General features: G+C 50.9%; 7 protein-coding genes across 7 annotated transcripts; 6 read left to right on the top strand and 1 right to left on the bottom strand.

Moving 5' to 3' along the window:
* Positions 1-244: 244 nt before the first annotated feature.
* LTR84_012372 (uncharacterized protein) lies at positions 245-3535 on the top strand (the record flags this gene model as incomplete). The annotated part of the gene is made up of 4 exons (XM_064855896.1): positions 245-288; positions 377-646; positions 2035-2075; positions 2154-3535. 4 exons carry the CDS (start codon positions 245-247, stop codon positions 3533-3535), a joined length of 1737 nt encoding a protein of 578 aa, XP_064708556.1.
* A 2196-nt stretch (positions 3536-5731) lies between these two features.
* Positions 5732-7906, top strand: LTR84_012371 (uncharacterized protein; the record flags this gene model as incomplete). Its single annotated transcript, XM_064855895.1, has 2 exons — positions 5732-6035; positions 6087-7906. 2 exons carry the CDS (start codon positions 5732-5734, stop codon positions 7904-7906), a joined length of 2124 nt encoding a protein of 707 aa, XP_064708555.1.
* Positions 7907-8495: 589 nt separating this feature from the next.
* On the top strand, positions 8496-9812 carry LTR84_012370 (uncharacterized protein; the record flags this gene model as incomplete). The annotated part of the gene is made up of 1 exon (XM_064855894.1): positions 8496-9812. One exon carries the CDS (start codon positions 8496-8498, stop codon positions 9810-9812), a length of 1317 nt encoding a protein of 438 aa, XP_064708554.1.
* An 861-nt stretch (positions 9813-10673) lies between these two features.
* LTR84_012369 (uncharacterized protein) lies at positions 10674-11750 on the top strand (the record flags this gene model as incomplete). Its single annotated transcript, XM_064855893.1, has 1 exon — positions 10674-11750. The coding sequence occupies one exon, from the start codon at positions 10674-10676 to the stop codon at positions 11748-11750; it is 1077 nt and encodes a 358-aa protein (XP_064708553.1).
* A 117-nt stretch (positions 11751-11867) lies between these two features.
* LTR84_012368 (uncharacterized protein) lies at positions 11868-13153 on the bottom strand (the record flags this gene model as incomplete). Its single annotated transcript, XM_064855892.1, has 5 exons — positions 11868-12463; positions 12514-12573; positions 12624-12735; positions 12802-13059; positions 13112-13153. 5 exons carry the CDS (start codon positions 13151-13153, stop codon positions 11868-11870), a joined length of 1068 nt encoding a protein of 355 aa, XP_064708552.1.
* Positions 13154-14746: 1593 nt separating this feature from the next.
* Positions 14747-16461, top strand: LTR84_012367 (uncharacterized protein; the record flags this gene model as incomplete). The annotated part of the gene is made up of 3 exons (XM_064855891.1): positions 14747-14760; positions 14857-15595; positions 15658-16461. 3 exons carry the CDS (start codon positions 14747-14749, stop codon positions 16459-16461), a joined length of 1557 nt encoding a protein of 518 aa, XP_064708551.1.
* A 270-nt stretch (positions 16462-16731) lies between these two features.
* On the top strand, positions 16732-17792 carry LTR84_012366 (uncharacterized protein; the record flags this gene model as incomplete). The annotated part of the gene is made up of 2 exons (XM_064855890.1): positions 16732-16802; positions 16853-17792. The coding sequence occupies 2 exons, from the start codon at positions 16732-16734 to the stop codon at positions 17790-17792; spliced, it is 1011 nt and encodes a 336-aa protein (XP_064708550.1).
* Between the last annotated feature and the right edge of the window lie 326 nt (positions 17793-18118).

Below are 18118 nucleotides of genomic sequence, written 5' to 3'. Positions count from 1 at the left end.
TCTCCTGCTCGCTGCTCAATGTCAGTCGGGATGATCACTTCTAATTGTCCCTATTCTTGTACCTTCTCTTTCTGTACTCTTATCCGATCTTGCAAGTACAACTTCTGGCTTTGTCGCGACTAAGTCAAAGACGTGTAACGCCGCCTGCGGACGTTGCCTGTTGGCTCACTTATTTGTGACCGTCATCCCGTGGTTCTTCGCGTGCGCAGCTTCTTCAGTCTAGCCCTTCATTTCTCCCGCAAAGATGACAGAACCAGATGATGTTGAAGAAGATCTCTTCGCTGATCTGTAAGTCTCATCCCACTCCTGATCCTGAACACCACAAACTCACGCCTCCACCCCTTTCTCCGCTCACATTGTCCTAATCTGATCTCAGTTACGACGCCGATGAAGCCGCAGCTCCAAGCCATGCTCCTCCTCCTAGCGCTGCTGCACCCGCTCCCCTTGACACTGTTGCCAACAAAGCAAAAGATGAACCAGGTTATGGCGAAGAGCCAGATCTTGCCTACGATCCCTCGTCCTTTGACATGGATGTCACAGGTCAAGATGACCAGACCAATGGCAACAATCACATGAGATCAGAACCAGAGGTACCTGAGAGACCAACTCATACCGAGTCTTCCGGTCTCAACATGAAAGAGGATGGGTAAGTACAATCAGCGTTCATTCTCAGTCATTTTCCTTCTGCACCCTCCTTTTCTTTCCCCTTCATTTTGTTCGTTCAACCCACCATCGGATCGTCATTTTACGGCTTGGACGGGTCAAGGTGCACCAGGAGGTCAAACCGGAGGTCCCATTGTTTGGAAAAATAATTCACCATACGGAGTGTCGGAATTCCCAAGTCATTTCAATGCTCGAGGGGTTCGTGCCAAAGGTCTAGAGTGCCTCTCATCCTGATGCGGAACTAGCCGTCGACAGCGTATGGCGACGGTTATTCCTTGGTTGCAGTGGTGATGTTGGATTTATGGCTATCTTGCTATGATGTGGTTCCTGCACTACCATCACGCAGCGCTGGACGCACTGGGTGATGACAAGGGACTGGTGCATTGCACAGGTCGGATCAACCCTGACGGGATATGAGGCTGGAGAACCATTATATCATCGGTCAGGCGCAGTGGTCAAATCGAGTCAAACAAGTTTGAAAAGCGTCGTCCAGTGTTTGACCGTTAGCTCAATACCGGGTATCAAGGGCATCAACTAGCCGGATCGATACAAGTTTCATAAGAGACATGTCGCCCAATCGTGGCTGTATAGTTGGAGGAACTCTTGCGTCCATACACCACATACTTCTACAGTTCAGAACAGTACAGGCAGAGCAGAGTAACAATCTCAAGATCAGACAGGAGATAGATGCTATCAGTATCTGTTGCAGTCTCAAGAAAAGAAAGGCAAACCAAAACCATGTCTGCAATCCGCTAGACGACCGCATTGCATATGCATCCACAAACTGGAAGTAGTCGTCATGGTGGAATTGATATGACTGCCATCTCAAACCCTACCACGACTACCCACCAAAAAGGAATATCAAAGCCACCCAGATTACAATGCCTCGAGTCCTGGTTAATTGTTGAACGATGATGAAACGTATCGCAGTCTCTTTCCGATACGCATCTGAATGGGTGGTAGAACTTTTTCATAGGGTCCGGCCTTGGCTCTCGTCCTATTCTCAAGTCTGCTGCGGATCTGCCATACATTGTACAACTCCTATGCAATCAAATCAAGCTGCTGTGGATATTGGACGTGGTGTGGCTATCCGAGCAGGGTCTTGCATCTCATCATTCGCTCTACGTACTCTTGAGAAGTCCTGCACATTGGTCTTGGCATTTTGATATCATCGAAAATATCGATCCAAAGGCCGTCCAAATCCAAGGATCCACAGGTGAATAACTGGAGTGCATATTATACGCTGGGGCATGCGTGCCTGGCCATATGCTGGTCTTCTATTCTCCATTATTGTTGTGTTTCATGATGTCGCTATTGCTGTGTTTCGCTCTTATTTTTCTTCTGGAGTTTTGCTAATCAGACCCTCTACAGGAAAATGTTTATTGGAGGCTTGAATTGGGAAACAACCGATCGTAAGAAACTCCTCCACCACCCTTCATGGCTTAAGAAGTTTCTCTACCTCGTCCGCCGTTACTAAATATGCCTGACAGAGTCACTCCACGATTACTTTTCACAATTCGGCGAAGTTCACGAATGTACGGTCATGCGGGACAGCGCCACTGGTAGATCCCGTGGATTTGGATTTCTCACCTTCAAGGATCCCAAGACTGTGAACACTGTGATGGTTAAAGAACACTTCCTTGATGGAAAAATAGTAAGGCCCTTTATGTTTGATCCCCCAAGAGCAAGGAAAGAAAATGGTCCCCTTACCTCCCGGGCAAGGCGCAAAGGCAAAGGCAAAGGCTTACATTCTGGCTTTCAGATCGATCCCAAACGCGCGATACCCCGAGATGAACAGGAGAAGACGGCCAAGATCTTCGTTGGTGGTGTTAGCCAGGAGGCATCCGAAGAGGATTTCGAAAGCTTCTTCGCCCAATTCGGCCGGGTCGTCGACGCGACGCTAATGATGGACAAAGACACCGGTCGACCTCGCGGATTTGGATTCGTCACGTTCGATAGTGATGCGGCCGTGGAGAAATGTCTGGAATATCAACCATTGGAGATCCTTGGCAAGATGATCGAGGTGAAGCGTGCACAACCCCGAGGCAAGATGGGAGAGGAGGATGACTTCAATCGTGGTGGGCGTGGAAGAGGAAAATTCAATCGCGATGACCGATTCGGTAATGACAACAATAACAACAACAATCAAGTCGGCCAAGGCAACCAGAATCAGGGTCAGAACATGATGGGATCCAATGGAATGAGCCCCCAGATGATGGCACAATACTGGCAAAGAATGCAACAATATTTTGCCATGATGCAACAACAGATGGCCTCGAACATGATGGGAGGCATGGGTGGTATGGGTGGGATGGGTCAAATGACACCGCAGATGATGATGCAGATGCAACAAATGCAGAAAATGCAAGGAGGAAACAGCCCCAACCCTCAGGGGGGAATGGGCAACATGCAAGGCATGAATCCACAGATGATGCAGCAAATGATGCAAATGCAGCAACAGCAAAGCGGCATGAATGCAATGAACAACATGGGAGGTGGACGAGGATCCATGGGTCAGGGACAAACCAATAACCGTGGGAGCTTCTCTGCACAGGAGCAGATGGCCTTTGAGCAACAAAAGTATGAGCACCAACAGCAGACTCGCCGACAAGGCAGTTTCCCCGCCGGGCCTCGAAGTGGCGGATTTCAGAACCAGAACCCTCAATCGTGGGAAGGCATGTATGACGATGTCCCTCAACCAGACGGAGGCCATGCTGGACCGGTACGCAACAATACACCTAAACCACCCAAAGGACCGGCTGCTCAGGCAAGTGCGGCTCCCGCAAACGCGCCGACAGGTCCCAAGAATCCGGGTAAGCCCACAGGTGGTTTCCGTGGAGGCCGTGGCAGATTTCATCCATATGGTCGTTGATGCGGGTGTGATTGTCGTCTTCCCCTGTTGATGGGGGCAGCGAAAGACGCGTTTCCCCTCGAATGTTTCTTGCTCCTCCCAAGGATGGCATCGTGACTGTGCAATGGGGTTGCTATTGGCTTTTGTCCTAGCGTCAGTTTCATCAGGAACCGGGAGCGAGAAGGCTCGGCCGTGATGTCCAAGGAGGAAAACTTCTGGACGAGATCAAATAGCTACAGATGTCTCAAAATCCTGTCGCCTTGGCGTCGGGGTTCATCCTGGACTCTAGCCCACAGATCTGGATGTATGATAGTTTTAAAAGGGGTTTAGCTGGTGAACAATCTCATAATCGGCACTCCCCCAGATGCTTGATGGAAGCTGGTCAGGGGGTTAAGCTTTGTGTAACAATAACCAGATCCATTTCTCATCGTATGGTGTGTCTTGGTACGTATTTCGAGAACGACCGACTGTGCGTTTAGATTTCTCTTGAATTGTAACAAAAGTGCAATTGTGATGCGAAGCCAGGGCAGATTTGGTGACTAAAAGCTTAGATTGCACACGCTACTCCAAGGGACGAGGCTGTGTGGCGTCTGTGGTCTTCGCCTATGCCCGTCAAGCAACTATTAATAGGCGTGTTGGGTGGTCTTGGTGCCCACTAAATTTCTTAGTAGGCGGGGGTGCTGTCACTGGCTCGCTGGCAGGCAGGTGCCTGGGAATGACCCTTAGACGATCACCGCACGCACGCGACAGTCACTTGCATTAACAGTAGTTAAGTAAACCACTTAAGTGATATCCAGCACGTGGCATTGTGAACAACGTGTCTGTCTGTTTCTGTTTCTACACACCCCTTCTAAAGCCTCATGGCAATTATCTTGCAGGTACGACGGCACAGCCTGATCAAGGGGGATAAAATCCTTGGAAATCACGCATCAGTCACGATCTGGGGAACCGACGCCTATCTAACCCCCGAAACCGATTGGGAGTCGACCCCGGGAGGCGCAGTTGAGCGCCTAGAAAACTAGCCGGGGATAGGCCAATAGCGGCTTCGATAAGTCTCGCTGTTGTGGATGAATGTCTCGTAGCTCCAGCTGTCATGGCACTCAACTGGCTCTCTTCGTTAACAACTGCGCCTCAAAGCTGTCCACTGAGGAAAATTGTTCGCCAGATCCACTGATTTTCCCTCAGGCACGCCGCTACCCAGTCAGATATCTGTGGAAATCGGTATCGTGGTTGGTGGTTGAAATCCTTACCATCAGGATTCTCTTCTGAATGATCAGTTAACCCACCAGGACGCGAACGACATCGTTGTGAAGGCGCTCATTCTGGAGGATCAATAATCGCATCAATCTATGTTTTGACACGTCCCGTGTTTCAGTACGCTTGTGCTGAAGAACGTGTCTCCCGAGGGGCGACGTAATGGTTCATCGAGGTGGCATTAGCAACAGAGAAGTAACCATGCCTCAGCCACCACCACCAACAGCATCGAACACAACCATGAGCAAAAATCTTCTGCCTCTGGATCGGTGGGTCGATGCCCTGGTCGTCCCAACTCCCTCAGTTGCGGAAGAGAGCGCCACCCCTGACAGGCCTGTGGGCCATGGCCTCGATGGGTCCTGGCAGACACCGACGGGCCATTCATCGCTCTCAACTGTTGGGGAGGAGGACTGAGTTTTCCCAAAAATTGCTCCCCCTGGTCCACGCCACAAGCCCACCTATCTTTACCCTGGCCAGGTCACTAACCCACCTTCCGAAGGCTTCGATGGACCTTTCAGGTGTTGCCATTGCGTATGTCTTGAAACGGCGTCTGCAAGCGGCATGCTTGGCTCCTAAAAGTCAACAGTGCAGTGCCATCCGTCATGAAGTCTTTCGTATTACTGCCTGCAACGACGCTCAGCTGAAAAGCAACCGTCTTTCGTTTTCGTTGCATATGAAACTCTTCCCATCTACTGTCGTTACTCATCCTACACTCACTTCTTACGCTCGCTCTTAATCTTCATCCTTTTTGCTCAATCCCCGTCACTCGTTCTTCTCCTTCTCCCTTCTCCTTCCATCCCATCGAATCCGTCAGGACCTTTCTGCCGATCACAATTTCCCTTCCATCCACGCCAGCGGCTGCCCTAGTAGGTGCCTCGTCAACATATCAATAAAAATTCAATTGTCCTTGCTGAAAGTCGACCTCAAGATCTCGATTGTGGTCAACGCAACAGAGTCTTCAACATGTGGGGGAGGTCAGCAGTGGCTCTTGCCTCGTTGGCTCTCCTGCCTTCGGTTCTCGGAGCGGATATATTGAAAACAGATGGATTCACAAACTGTGCAAATGGAACTGGGACCATCAAAGTAAACAATGTCGACATCTCGTTCGACCGGGACACCAACAAAGTCAACTTTGACGTCTCTGGAGAAAGCACCATCGAACAAGAAGTTATGGCAGAGCTCGTCGTCAGCGCATATGGAGTCGAGGTCTACCGGGACTCGTTCGACCCTTGTGCTGAGGATACCAAAATCGATGAATTATGCCCTGGTGAGTGTTGTAGACTTCAGGAAAGCGGAACAGTACTGACCATATCTTTAGTCCCCGCCCGGGCCTTTAGCGCAAAGGGCTCACAAGAAATTCCTTCCGAATATGTCGACAAAATTCCTTCCATTGCATACTCGATTCCCGATCTCGAGGGCAGTGCTCAATTGTTCCTGAAAGGAAAAGACGGGTCTGAAATCGCTTGTATCCAAGCCGGGGTGAACAATGGCAAAACCGTTGAGGTTCCTGCTGTGTCCTATGTTGCGGCAGCGATTGCCGCTGCCGCTGCCGCTGCTTCTTTGATCGGAGCTGCGGCCAGTGGTGCCCACCCCGGCTCATCCACATCCAGCCCTGGATTTTCGGAAGTGATCTTTTGGTTCCAAGGCATGGCCATGAACGGCATGCACTCGGTTCCTTATCCGACTGTCTATCGCAGTTTCACCAAGAACTTCGCATTCAGCACAGGCCTGATCTCATGGGCTGGCTTGCAAAAATCGATCGATAGCTTCAGAGCAAAGACTGGCGGCGATCTCACGGATTCCAGTTATGAGTTTTTGAAGAACGCGACTCTTGTCTACCCTGACAATTCGACATCTTCTGCCTCGTCTACATTCAAGAAGCGGGCCTTGCTATTCATGCGTCAAATTGACATCTCCAACGATACCAGCAGCTCGACCGGTGGGAATGAAAAGCAGCAACACTTTGTTGAGGGTATTCAGGGTTACGTTGAACAACTCACCATTCCTGATGCTAATACCTTCATGACGGTGCTTCTTGTCTTCGCCATCGTTCTCGCGGCTATCATTGTTGGAATCCTATTGTTCAAAGTCATTCTCGAAGCATGGGCACTGTTTGGAAAGTTCCCCAAGTCCTTGACCACATTCCGAAAGGAGTATTGGCGCGTCATTGCACAGACAATCGTCGCGCTGATTCTCCTGCTTTATGGTGTCTGGACGCTGTATTGCATTTTCCAGTTCACCCATGGCGACTCGTGGGCGGCAAAACTGCTCGCGGGTGTGACTCTAGGCGTATTCACGCTCATCCTAGTTTTCTATACCTGGAAAATCTGGAGTGTCGTGAATAAGCTCAAGAAGATGGAAGGCAACTCCCACTCCCTCTACGAAAACAAGGAGATGTGGAAAAAATACAAGACGTTCTACGAGAACTACAAGCGTGGATATTGGTGGTTGTTCATTCCAGCCATCGTCTACATGTTCGCCAAAGGATGTGTCTTGGCTGCAGGCGACGGTCACGGAATGGTTCAAACGATCGGTCAACTATCAATCGAAGTCATTATGCTTGGTCTCCTGCTCTGGACTCGTCCTTATGAGCGCAAGTCGGGCAACTGGATCAACATCATCATTCAAGTGGTGCGAGTCTTGTCGGTTGTGTGCATTTTGGTCTTCGTGCAGGAACTAGGCGTCGCTCAGACCACAAAGACCATCACCGGTGTCGTCCTGATCGCCGTCCAGTCTGGTCTCACAGCAATCCTGTTCTTGCTCATCCTCATCAACAGCATCATCACATGCTTCAAGCAGAACCCGCATCGCAAGCGTCGCAAGGCTGCGGAGAAGAATCTATCCCGAGATCTGGAGGGAGACGCCTTCCTTATGCAACCAAACCCCTACAGTGCCACTCCTCCAAGCCACAGCCGCGAGGTGTCCAGAGACTCGCCAGGTTACGAGCCAATGCGCGACCGTTTTGGCAACCAATTTGACGACAGCCAAGAAGCCCTCGTCAAAGGTGCTGGACCCATGGGTACATCGCGCTATCAGAGCCTGGGTCAGGCCAAGAGTGGTCACTCCATCAGCCCTCCACCCTTTTCCAGGGAGCCGAGACTGCCTGATCTTGGATATGAGCAGTATCGACACCGATAGTCGACACTGAAATCTGTCCAATAAGTGGTGTATGACCGCTATATATTTGATTGTACTTGAACAAAAGTGGCGGATGCATTTGTTTTCTTTTTCCCAACTTTTTCTGCATAGCGATCTAGTGCTCGATCTCCATCATGGCGTGGACCAGATCTGGAGACGACGAAATGACCAAATTTGATGACCGGTTGGAAATAGAAATGTACTATGTACTACTTAATAATTTATATGTTGATACTTATATCTTACCTTCCCTAAAGTCGAAACGAGTACGCATTGTGCAGGTAGTGCAATTTTCACCCGTTCCTCGAGTATGGAGCTGGCAGCGAGGCTGCCATTGTAGGGGCTGACATCAGACCTCGGCAAGTCGAGGCTAGGGGAAAGGCAAACAACCGACACTGAGGGGTTGTTCCGCGGTTGATAGAGAAACTCCAGCCTCTCGAATGCGCTTACTTCAACACTCCAAGACCAACAGAAGTAAGAATTCCGAGGAGAGTGGCACTCGGATATGATAAGTACTTGAAACAGTCAATTTCAACCCAGGAAGTACCATCTGGATAAACGTCAAAGCCGTACTTGGAGAAACATCAACATGTCCACCAAAAGCAGTCCGATCCCGTTTGCAGAGCCCAGCTACCTCCGCGGCCTGCCATCGCCATACTTTCAGAAAACACACCTCGACTTCCAACAGCGATGCCGCGCCTTCTTCAACGAGCATTTCCTGCCGTACGTCCTCGAGTGGGAGACGGCAGGCACGGTCCCGGAACACGTCTGGACGCTCTTCAACAAGCACAACATGCTCCTGCCCAATCTCAAGTCGCCCTTACCGGTCAAATGGTTGAGGAGACTCGGACTGAACGACATCCTCGGCGTCCCCGTCGAGGAGTGGGACTACCTGCACACGGCGATCTGGGTGGACGAGCGGGCACGCGCAGGTATCTCGGGCCCCAGCGCGAGTTTGACGCCCGGGTTCGCGTATGCGATCCCCCCGATTCTGAATTTCGGGTCTGAGGCGCTGAAGGAGAAATTTTTGCCCTTGCTTCTGCCGGGCCATGCGCGCGCGTGTATTGCGATCACGGAACCGCAGGCCGGTTCGGACGTGGCGAATATTCAGACGACGGCGGTGAAGTCGAAGGATGGTAAGTACTACGTGATTAATGGGGAGAAGAAGTGGATTACGAACGGCATATGGTCGGATTATGCTACGATGGTGGTGAGGACCGGTGGGCCTGGACCAACGGGCATCAGTCTTGTGGTGGTGCCGTTAAAAAACCAGCCCGGGGTGACGATGCGCCGGTTGCAGGTCAGTGGGCAGCAGGCGGGAGGTACCACTTATATCGAGTTGGATGATGTCAAGGTACCCGTGGAGAATCTAGTGGGCAAGGAGGGTCAAGGTATGAAGTATACCATGACCAATTTCAACCACGAGCGTTTCTTGATATCCTGTGGCGTCACGCGACAAGCTCGCGTGGCACTGTCGACGGCAGTGGAGTATGCAATGAAGAGAGAAGCGTTCGGTAAGACGCTGATGGACCAGCCTGTCGTGCGCCATCGGATCGCGAAAGCAGCCGCGGATCTGGAGACCTTGCAGTCCTGGATATTTGAGTTCGTGTACCAGCTAAATCACCTGTCGAAAGAACAGGCGGATGAGAAACTCGGAGGACTCACCTCGCTGCTGAAAGCAAAGGCAGGAATGGTGTTCAACGACTGTGCTCAAACGGCCGTCTTGATCTTTGGCGGGAATGGGTATACGAGAACTGGCCAGGGCGAACTGGTCGAGAAACTGTATCGAGATGTCATGGGTGCTAGGATCCCTGGAGGAAGTGAGGATGTTTTGCTGGATCTGGCGGTTCGTCTGTTGGTTAAGGACTTCAAGAAGCAAGCGAGAGTGGCGGACACCAAGTTGTGAGGTCGGGGATGTAAGATAAAACACGTGGATTTAGAGTCGACTGAGGAGATTACCAGTCTCCATCGTCAAGAGATTTCCATGACAGGACAGTGCAGTTGCCAGGTGTGAAAAGCTCGTCATCGCTGCAAGGCGCATGTTGCTGGGGTTTACATCTTTCACTCGCAATTGTTATGGGCAATACTGACTGTGTGGGAAAATAAACCACTCCTACAAGATACTTCCTAGACAGGCAGCAACTTTGACCCGTGAGGCTTTAATTCCGGGGGCACTTTGGCTCGAGTGACTGACGCAAGAGTACCACCTGCCCAAGTTAACATATACAAAGTTTCCACTTTCAAGAATTGCCAGCAGAGATGTCGCTCAGGATGAACGATCAAACGCGAGTTTGGGATCTAGGTAGCTTAGCAAAGGGTCTGATGCGGCCGACAATGCCGCTGGTTGTCTTGACTTAACACTAGTGGGTCGGCACTAATTCCGTTGTGTGACTGTCGGGAAAAGTATACAGGGAACGGTGATAAACCGGTCATGATTATTCACTTGCGGTTCCCCTATTCGTGCTTGCGGGAGATTCCTTGGGAAGCTTGTTACAAACTTCCGTCTTACTAAATCATCCCCACCCATTCTGTAGGACTGACGACATGTCGTAGCCAGGGTTTCTCAGTACTCTCACTGCTCGCTGGATAAAGCCTTGGGCGAGAAGAATATTTAAGAGGGGATTTCGCCGCAAGTTGGACTGTTTGAACCAGCAGCCTGGATCTCGACCGAGTTCAATATCAGACGTTCTCGACCTGAACCAAGAATAGCCATTCAGCACAGGAAAATTCCTACACTCTCATCATTAATCATTCATCGAGAACCAAGATGGCAGCCACTAAACCTCTCGTCCTTCTGACTGGAGCAACCGGTTTCGTTGGTGCACATGTCCTCGATCAGCTGCTAGGTCTGGCTAAGTATCGGGTCCTCGCACCAGTGCGGTCTACCAACAAGGCCAAGTATTTCCTCGACAAGTACGCCAAAGAGATCTCAGCAGGAACTCTCACCTTCGTTACAAACTCCGATCTATCTGCTCCACATGCATTGGACTCCACGCTCAAGGACAACGAGATCTCGTACATCATCCACCTCGCCTCGCCCTACTTCACGACCAGTTCAAACCCGATCGAAGAACTCGTCAAACCGGCGGTCAACGCCACCCGCAACGTCTTGCTGAGTGCGCTGACTTATGGTGAGTCGGATCTAAAACGACTGACCGTGCTCTCGTCTTTCGCCTCGGTCGTTGACCTCTCCAAAAACCCGAGAGCGGGTTACAAGTACCACTCTGATGAATGGGACCCCATCACAGAGGAACAGGCCGCTGAGAATGGAGTCCTGGGCTATCACGCAAGCAAAACTTTCGCCGAGCGTGAAGCTTGGAAGCTGCACGACTCGGGTATCGACGCCACCAATCCCCAAAAAGCCAAGTTCGCCTTGACGACCTTGTGCCCGCCCATGATTTATGGCCCGCCCATTCACTACTCGGCGGAGAGTGTGCCTAAGGACGGCATCTCTGGCTTGAACACGAGCACCGCGCGACTGATCAATGGGATCCTTGGCAAAGATCCGCTTTTTGCTCCCAAGGTGGCCACCCCCGGCCTCCCTGCCTGGATCGACGTCAGGGATATTGCCAAAGCGCTGGTCTCAACTCTTGAGTTGGCGGATGACGATAATGAACGAGTCATTTTGAGTGGCGGCGTGGCATATTACGAAGATGGTCTGAAGGGCTTGCGGGCTAGAGGTGTTCAAGGCTTGGGCGAGACTGGGGCGTTGGTGAACCCAGACAATCACTTTTCTCTCGACAGAAGTAAGCAGGAAGATGTGCTTGGATTGAAGGAGACGATACCATTTCAGAAGACCGTGGAAGATACTTATGATGCTGTGAAGGCATTGGGCTTATTATAAAAGACGCCTCGTAGCTGGATATACTTTGGTGATGAACAATATTGATTTGGCCGCATACATAATTTTGAGTCCCAGCTGCAACCGTGAGTGAGCACTGACCAAACTCACTAGGCCCGCTTACCCCTTTTGTTTGAGCTGAATATACTGAGCCAACATCTGCTTCACCGTCTCCTCGAAACTGGTAAACTTCCAACCAAACGCCTTCTCCGTGCTCATCGCATCAACCCGCCATTTGATCGTCTGGAGCGACCCCTGGAGAGGAAGCATGCCACTGGCGACTTCTGCCGGAAAAAATTTCTCGGCCGCCTGTCTGACATCTTGATCCCATTGCACACCTTCTGGCGTGTCCGACGAAAGAATATACTCCGTATTCCCGGGAATGAGGTCCGCGTTGATGGCGTCGACATGTGCTCGTGCGACGTCACCAACGTGCACCGGTACTCCAACATATGGGAAAGCGGAGTTCAGATCACTCGTCAAGGCAGGAGCCAGAACCGCAGCACGAGCTCCTGAAAGCAGTTCGGCAGCTTCTCCATCTGCTTGGATGCGATCGTCCGGTCCAATGACGACCGATGGCAGGAGGTTGACGTAGTCGAAGTGCGGGTTCTTCGCAGCGAACTCTTGCGTCGTAATGCGGGCGAGTGCTTTTGAGGCCCAGTATGCGTCCATCGCGTTGCTGTAGGGCGTTGTGGGATTGCTGTTGATATCCTTTGCTGTGGTCCTTGTTAGATAGACTGCCGCCCTTCAACATCGGGCACCAAACCAGTGTAGAGTGTATTTGAGTCGGGGCTGAAGTTCCATTCGAATGGAATCAAGGTGACACCTGGTAGAATAAGCTTAAAGGGATGCTAAACACCTACGGATCGATCATACATGATGACGTTATCACTACCCTTCGTACTGTAGAGACCTTTTGGGCGCTTTCGAGGATGGTGCTGACCATAGCAACGGCAGGTTCCACAATCGTCCGCTCAAAATTGCTTTCCTGGCGGAGGATTGCACACTATCAGTCCTCACTCGCGCTCCAATGCCGACTCTAAGATTCACTCACTGCCTCAGCTAGAGGTGACGCCAAGTGGATGATCGCCGTGATTCCTTCCAGTGCTTTTCCAAAGACTTCTTTATTGGTGAAGTCCGGAACGATGGCAAGCTCGAGCTGTCCATCGGCGAGACCCTTGACCACAAGCTGACTTCGTTTCCGCAAGTCTTGAATATTGCTTTTCTTGCGGACTACACCCTTTACCTTGTAGCCTGTTTCCAGCGCGATACGAAGTGTTTTGAAACCGATGTACCCGCTGATGCCTGTTATCTGGCCTTTGAATTAACTGCGCAGATCATGAGTCTTCGGTTGAACAACTCACAAGCAGATATTCAGCCTTGACATCATGCCCTCCAGAAGCCATCTTGTTCCCACGATTCTAGCTCAGGCCGGAACTTATCTGTGCTAACAGCATACCGGACATTCTGTGGCAGGAAGACCGGATACTTATAGCATGGAATCTTGTGTCGGATTTACCAGAGACAGCAGTCAGCATGAACTATTGAGAATGGGATGCGTGACTGAGTCAAGGCTACACCTCTAGCGCTGCGGCCAAAGGTGGATCGGTACCCGGAAGTCCGAGTTGACGCGCAAAATGTGGTGTCCATTTGCTATTGAACATCCACTTGAGGAAAAAGCGTGCCTTGGGCTGCACTGGATTTCTATAATTGTCAGTAGTCTACGCCTGAATCTGTGGTAGTCAGCACTTCAAGATCTAGCTAAATCGAAAGTAGCCAGATATCGCGGTTTACATACGCATGCCGATCTATAGGAATTTGGCATGACGGCCCAGCATCTTTGGGTCGATGACGGAATTTTCTGCTGTCGCCTTTTAGTTAGCACACCACAACGCGTGGAAGGACGGACTGGATTTCGTAGCTTGTACTGTGAGACGTTAGGGTGGAATGTTGTTGAAATCGAACAATATCTATCTTGTCAACATATCATTATCGATGAATATGTCAGGGGTCAGAACTTGTACAGCACAAATCCGGTTGGCAGCACTTCATAATGTTGACATTTAGTATTATGCCACGGTATCAGCAAGATTGGAAGGTGGGTTACGGTGGCAATCTCATCTTAAGTAGATGAGTGGTGGCGAGAGTACGTAGGTAGAGCTTTCTTACAAAAGTATACTTCCTCTCCTCGCTTTTTCAGATATTATATTTCCTTGGCTCACTTTCTTATCGATTATGTGTTTTACACCTCTCAGTGTTCTGTAAACCTCTATTTACATCCCTCTTCTCAGAGTAGAGACAGTCGATACTATCAGGAACTAGGTTTTTTTCTCTGCTAATATATCTCAGGAGGGATATTCGTCGAGACACCTAGGGAGGATACGTGCTCTTTCGAACAACCCTTTCTGCTACCAGTCGTCCTCAACGGGGCATCCCGGCGCATCCGCGTCGTCGGAAGCTGTCGTCCGTTTCAGCCGGTAGCCAGCCGAACTGCGCTTAATCTCAGCCTTACTTCGCGGTGGGTAGATCGCCCTAAGCGTCCAAGGTGGGGGGCTTCCCCAGGCCAAGACATCTTTGCTGCTTTTAAGCATTCTGGTGGGAAATGATACGTTGTTCGAACCGTCCTTCCATCAAACCTCATCAATCCCAAGCTACCAACCTGACGTTACTAAATTGACCACTTCATCTCTTCTGATCTCACTCAATCCTTTCCGACCGAAGGCTTCTTAAATCCTAAGGCTGTCATTGAGTTGAGACCACGGCTGAGACATGCCTAGCTGAGCAATGGGCCGGCTCCGAGTTGCGTGCCTCAAGTGTGCGCTGATCAAGACTTCTTGTGATAAACAGCATCCGTGCGCACGCTGTCACCGTAAAGTGGTCACTGGGTAATGTGTATCACCACACCGCTGACTCGTTGATAGGCCTTTCTTTAACGTGTGAATATCCAGCGGGTCGAGGCTCGATATCCAGCGAGAAACCTAGTGCTCCCGAAGACAAATATGGACGACGACGGGTTGGCCATACCAGATCCAAGGCAGGCTGTGCCACATGTCTGCGAAGGTCACTGTCTCTATAGACGTTCAACCTAATTATGCTAACCGCTCGGCAGAAGGAAGAAGTGTGGGGAAGAGTCGCCGATTTGCGGTGAATGTGCACGATTAAATCTCCCGTGCATTCCAAGGAATTCTGCGAAGGCCACTTCAGATGTGCCAGAAGCGTCCAACGAAAAATCTCTACCACCAGCTGCCACGCATGAAAGTCCGGAGGTGATCAAAGCTGATACCACCCCAAATTCGACCGACGACGCGGCCTCATCGGGCCGTACGGATGATCAAGTCAGCCTTGAGTTCACGGACTGGGTGGCGCTCATTGACGGCGAAGCGTCCTCAGGCCTGCGGGAGAGGGCTCACCTAGGCCATAGCAGCGCCTTGAAAGTTTTACCCGAAGCTCGAGCAAGTGATGAGGATCCCGCACCCGTAGGTACCGTACCTCCCGTCACCCTTGATTATTTCTCAGATTTCACAACCGAGGCGCTCAAAGACTGGACCGTTGGCGAGAAGCACCTACTCAACCACTATTTGCAGGTCGTGTCGAGGGCTTTGGTTGTGGTTCCAGATGATGTCAACCCCTTCTTACGGGTGTTGATCCCCATGGCATTTGAATCTACGACCGTTCGCCATGCCTTGATAGCCTTGTCGGCTTGTCATCTCTACAAGGTTTACCCTGACTTCCAGAGGAATCTCTTGTTTCACCGCAGCATGACTTTGCAGGGGCTCAAATCTGACCTCGATGATCCGGGTAGTGGGCCGTACTCTTTGGCAGCTACTCTTTTGTTGTGCTTGTTGGAGGTGTGTAGAAGCTGGCTTAGCGTCAGCTCGTAACCTTCACCAATAACTGACGAATAGTACAGATTTGTGACGGAACCTCCAGAAACTGGATTCTACACCTACACGGGGCGAAAGCCCTTCTCGCAAACTCTCCTAACCATGACCCCGATGTTCGATCAGAATTCTTCACAGACCTATACGACTATTTATGCTGTATCACCGCGATCACGAGTCATCGGGTGCCTGTGCGACGGAGCCCTCGGTGCATATCCAGGGAATCCGCCCATGGCAAACGAGGCAGGACATCCATTCACCCGCTTTACGGTGTAGGAGAAGACATATACAGGTTAATCACACAGATCAATGAGTGGATAAGAGGGTATGTAGCTCTAGGCTCGGCCGCCGCAATGGATGAGTCTCTCAAACACAATGCACTGGAACTCGACCAGCGTCTTCGGCGGTGGACCCTAAACGACGACTGCATCTTTGACAAGGAGCTAAGGGAGTTGTCTGCAGCTGCGGATGCACTCCGTTGGGCTGCCGTCATGCGGCTATCGCAAGCTACTCGGCGCAACCCGGTACCAGAAGCCCCCACCACTCTGGAGGTTGACAAGATCCTCTCGGCGATGTCCCAGATAAGGCCAGGCTCGCACGTAGAGACACAACTTGTCTTTCCATTGTTCATGGCGGGAGCTAGCAGCCCTGACAAGGCATCTCGGTTGACTGTCGAGTATAGACTGAACGTCATTGAGTGTACCAAAGGCTTTGGCAATATCGTATGTGCTCACAAGCTACTCGATGAAGTGTGGGCTCGCGCCAATGAAAGACAGGCAGTTCATTGGGAGGTTGTGATGCACCAGCAATTTCCCGACCTCGTGCTACTCTAGGGTTCCGGCATCTCCAGGCCGACTGGTGTAGCTGTGTGTGTTCCACAAGGGCTCGGAGTTGGTCTGCGGCAGTGACTTTGACGCTCGGTTTTGCCACTCCGTTGTAGACGACGGGAAATAAAATCTAGGCCGACGACCGACTTCGGAGTGGAGAAGGCCAAATACGACCCCTCATATAAAAGGTTCAACGGAAGAAACGCTGCGTTCCCCTTTCATTACATTCAGCAATGTATCACTTTGTTAGCAACACCAATTCGTAGTCTGTCGCCTATGGCTCCTATCGCACTTTCACCACACTCCTCCCCAGTACTGAAGCCAAGCCATCATCAACGGATCTTGAAGTATGTAGGTACTTTAACTAGTAATGTCCTCAACGCTGACCAGGCGACAGTGGAAAGTACCATGATTGGAGAGATGATTTGCAGAAGAATGGCTACGTGGTGGTGAAAGGGGCCATTCCTTGCGACCGAGCCACAGAATTGCAGAAGCGAGCATATGCATGGTTGAAGTCATTTGGGACAGGGTTAGACTTCGATGACCCGACGACGTGGACGACGCAAAATCTGCCCGTTCAAAGCAAAATCAACACCTTTCAGTCGTACGCAGTCGCTCATGAGAAATTCATGTGGGACGCGAGGATGGAGCCTGGTGTTCTTGCAGCCTTCTCGCAGCTCTGGGGTACCGAGGAACTGCTCGCCAGCTTTGACAGTTTAAATATCACTTTCCCCAACAGAACCGATGTACCCAGAAAGCCGGCCTGGGAGCACATCGACCAAAGTCCCTTACGGCGAGGCCTACATTGTGTGCAAGGCATAATCAACCTCTCGCCGTCCGGGCCTGAGGACGGTGGCTTGGTGGTTTACCCAAGATCTCATACCCTCAACGAAGAATTTTTCGATAGCCAGACCGATCACTCAACTTGGGATCCCTTGGACAGGTACATGTATGACAGGGAACAACTCTCATGGTTCAAAGCACGAGGGATCGAACCCTATAAAGTCTGTGCCGATGTCGGTGACCTGATCCTCTGGGACAGCCGTACGGTTCACTACGGCGCAGAACCGACAGCAAAGAGTGACCGAATCCGGACGGTCATCTACGCAGCCTACACACCTGCTAGATTTGCAAGCGAAGAACAAATACACCTGAAAGCCGAGGTGTTCTCCAATTATGGAGGCACCACCCATTGGCCCCACGACAATATCGTGGCCAGAGAGACACGGACCTTCCTTCCTGACGGTACAAGAGACCCGCGCGATCGAGAGTCGCCTCTGGAACTGCCTGAAATGAGCGACAAACTTCTCAAGCTTGCGGGGGTGAAGCGTTACTAGTCATGTTTGTACGATCAGAATTGGGATTCTGCATCTTCTGTCCTTTCATGCCTCAATTCCGAGTCAAGTGTACACTCGATCCATTTTCAGCGAACTTTACTCAGCATCACATTTCAAACACCGGGCGTTCATTTTTGGGGATATTGGTCAACCGCGATGATTTCGACCTTGCCACGGCGTCTCCAGGGGGTATCATCTGCACCTAAGCGAATATGCATTGAAGTTGTAATCTTGAGGAAAGTCCTCCTTATTGAATATCGTTATCACAAGCCAGATGATTCGTGGGCTTTGTACACGACGGAAATCCTGACAGGGTTCTCGCTTTG

The sequence above is a fragment of the Exophiala bonariae genome (genome assembly GCF_035927105.1).
Source record: "Exophiala bonariae strain CCFEE 5792 chromosome Unknown scaffold_7, whole genome shotgun sequence".
Taxonomy (NCBI): Eukaryota; Fungi; Ascomycota; class Eurotiomycetes; order Chaetothyriales; family Herpotrichiellaceae; genus Exophiala; species Exophiala bonariae.
This window is presented reverse-complemented; position numbering and strand designations above follow the sequence as displayed.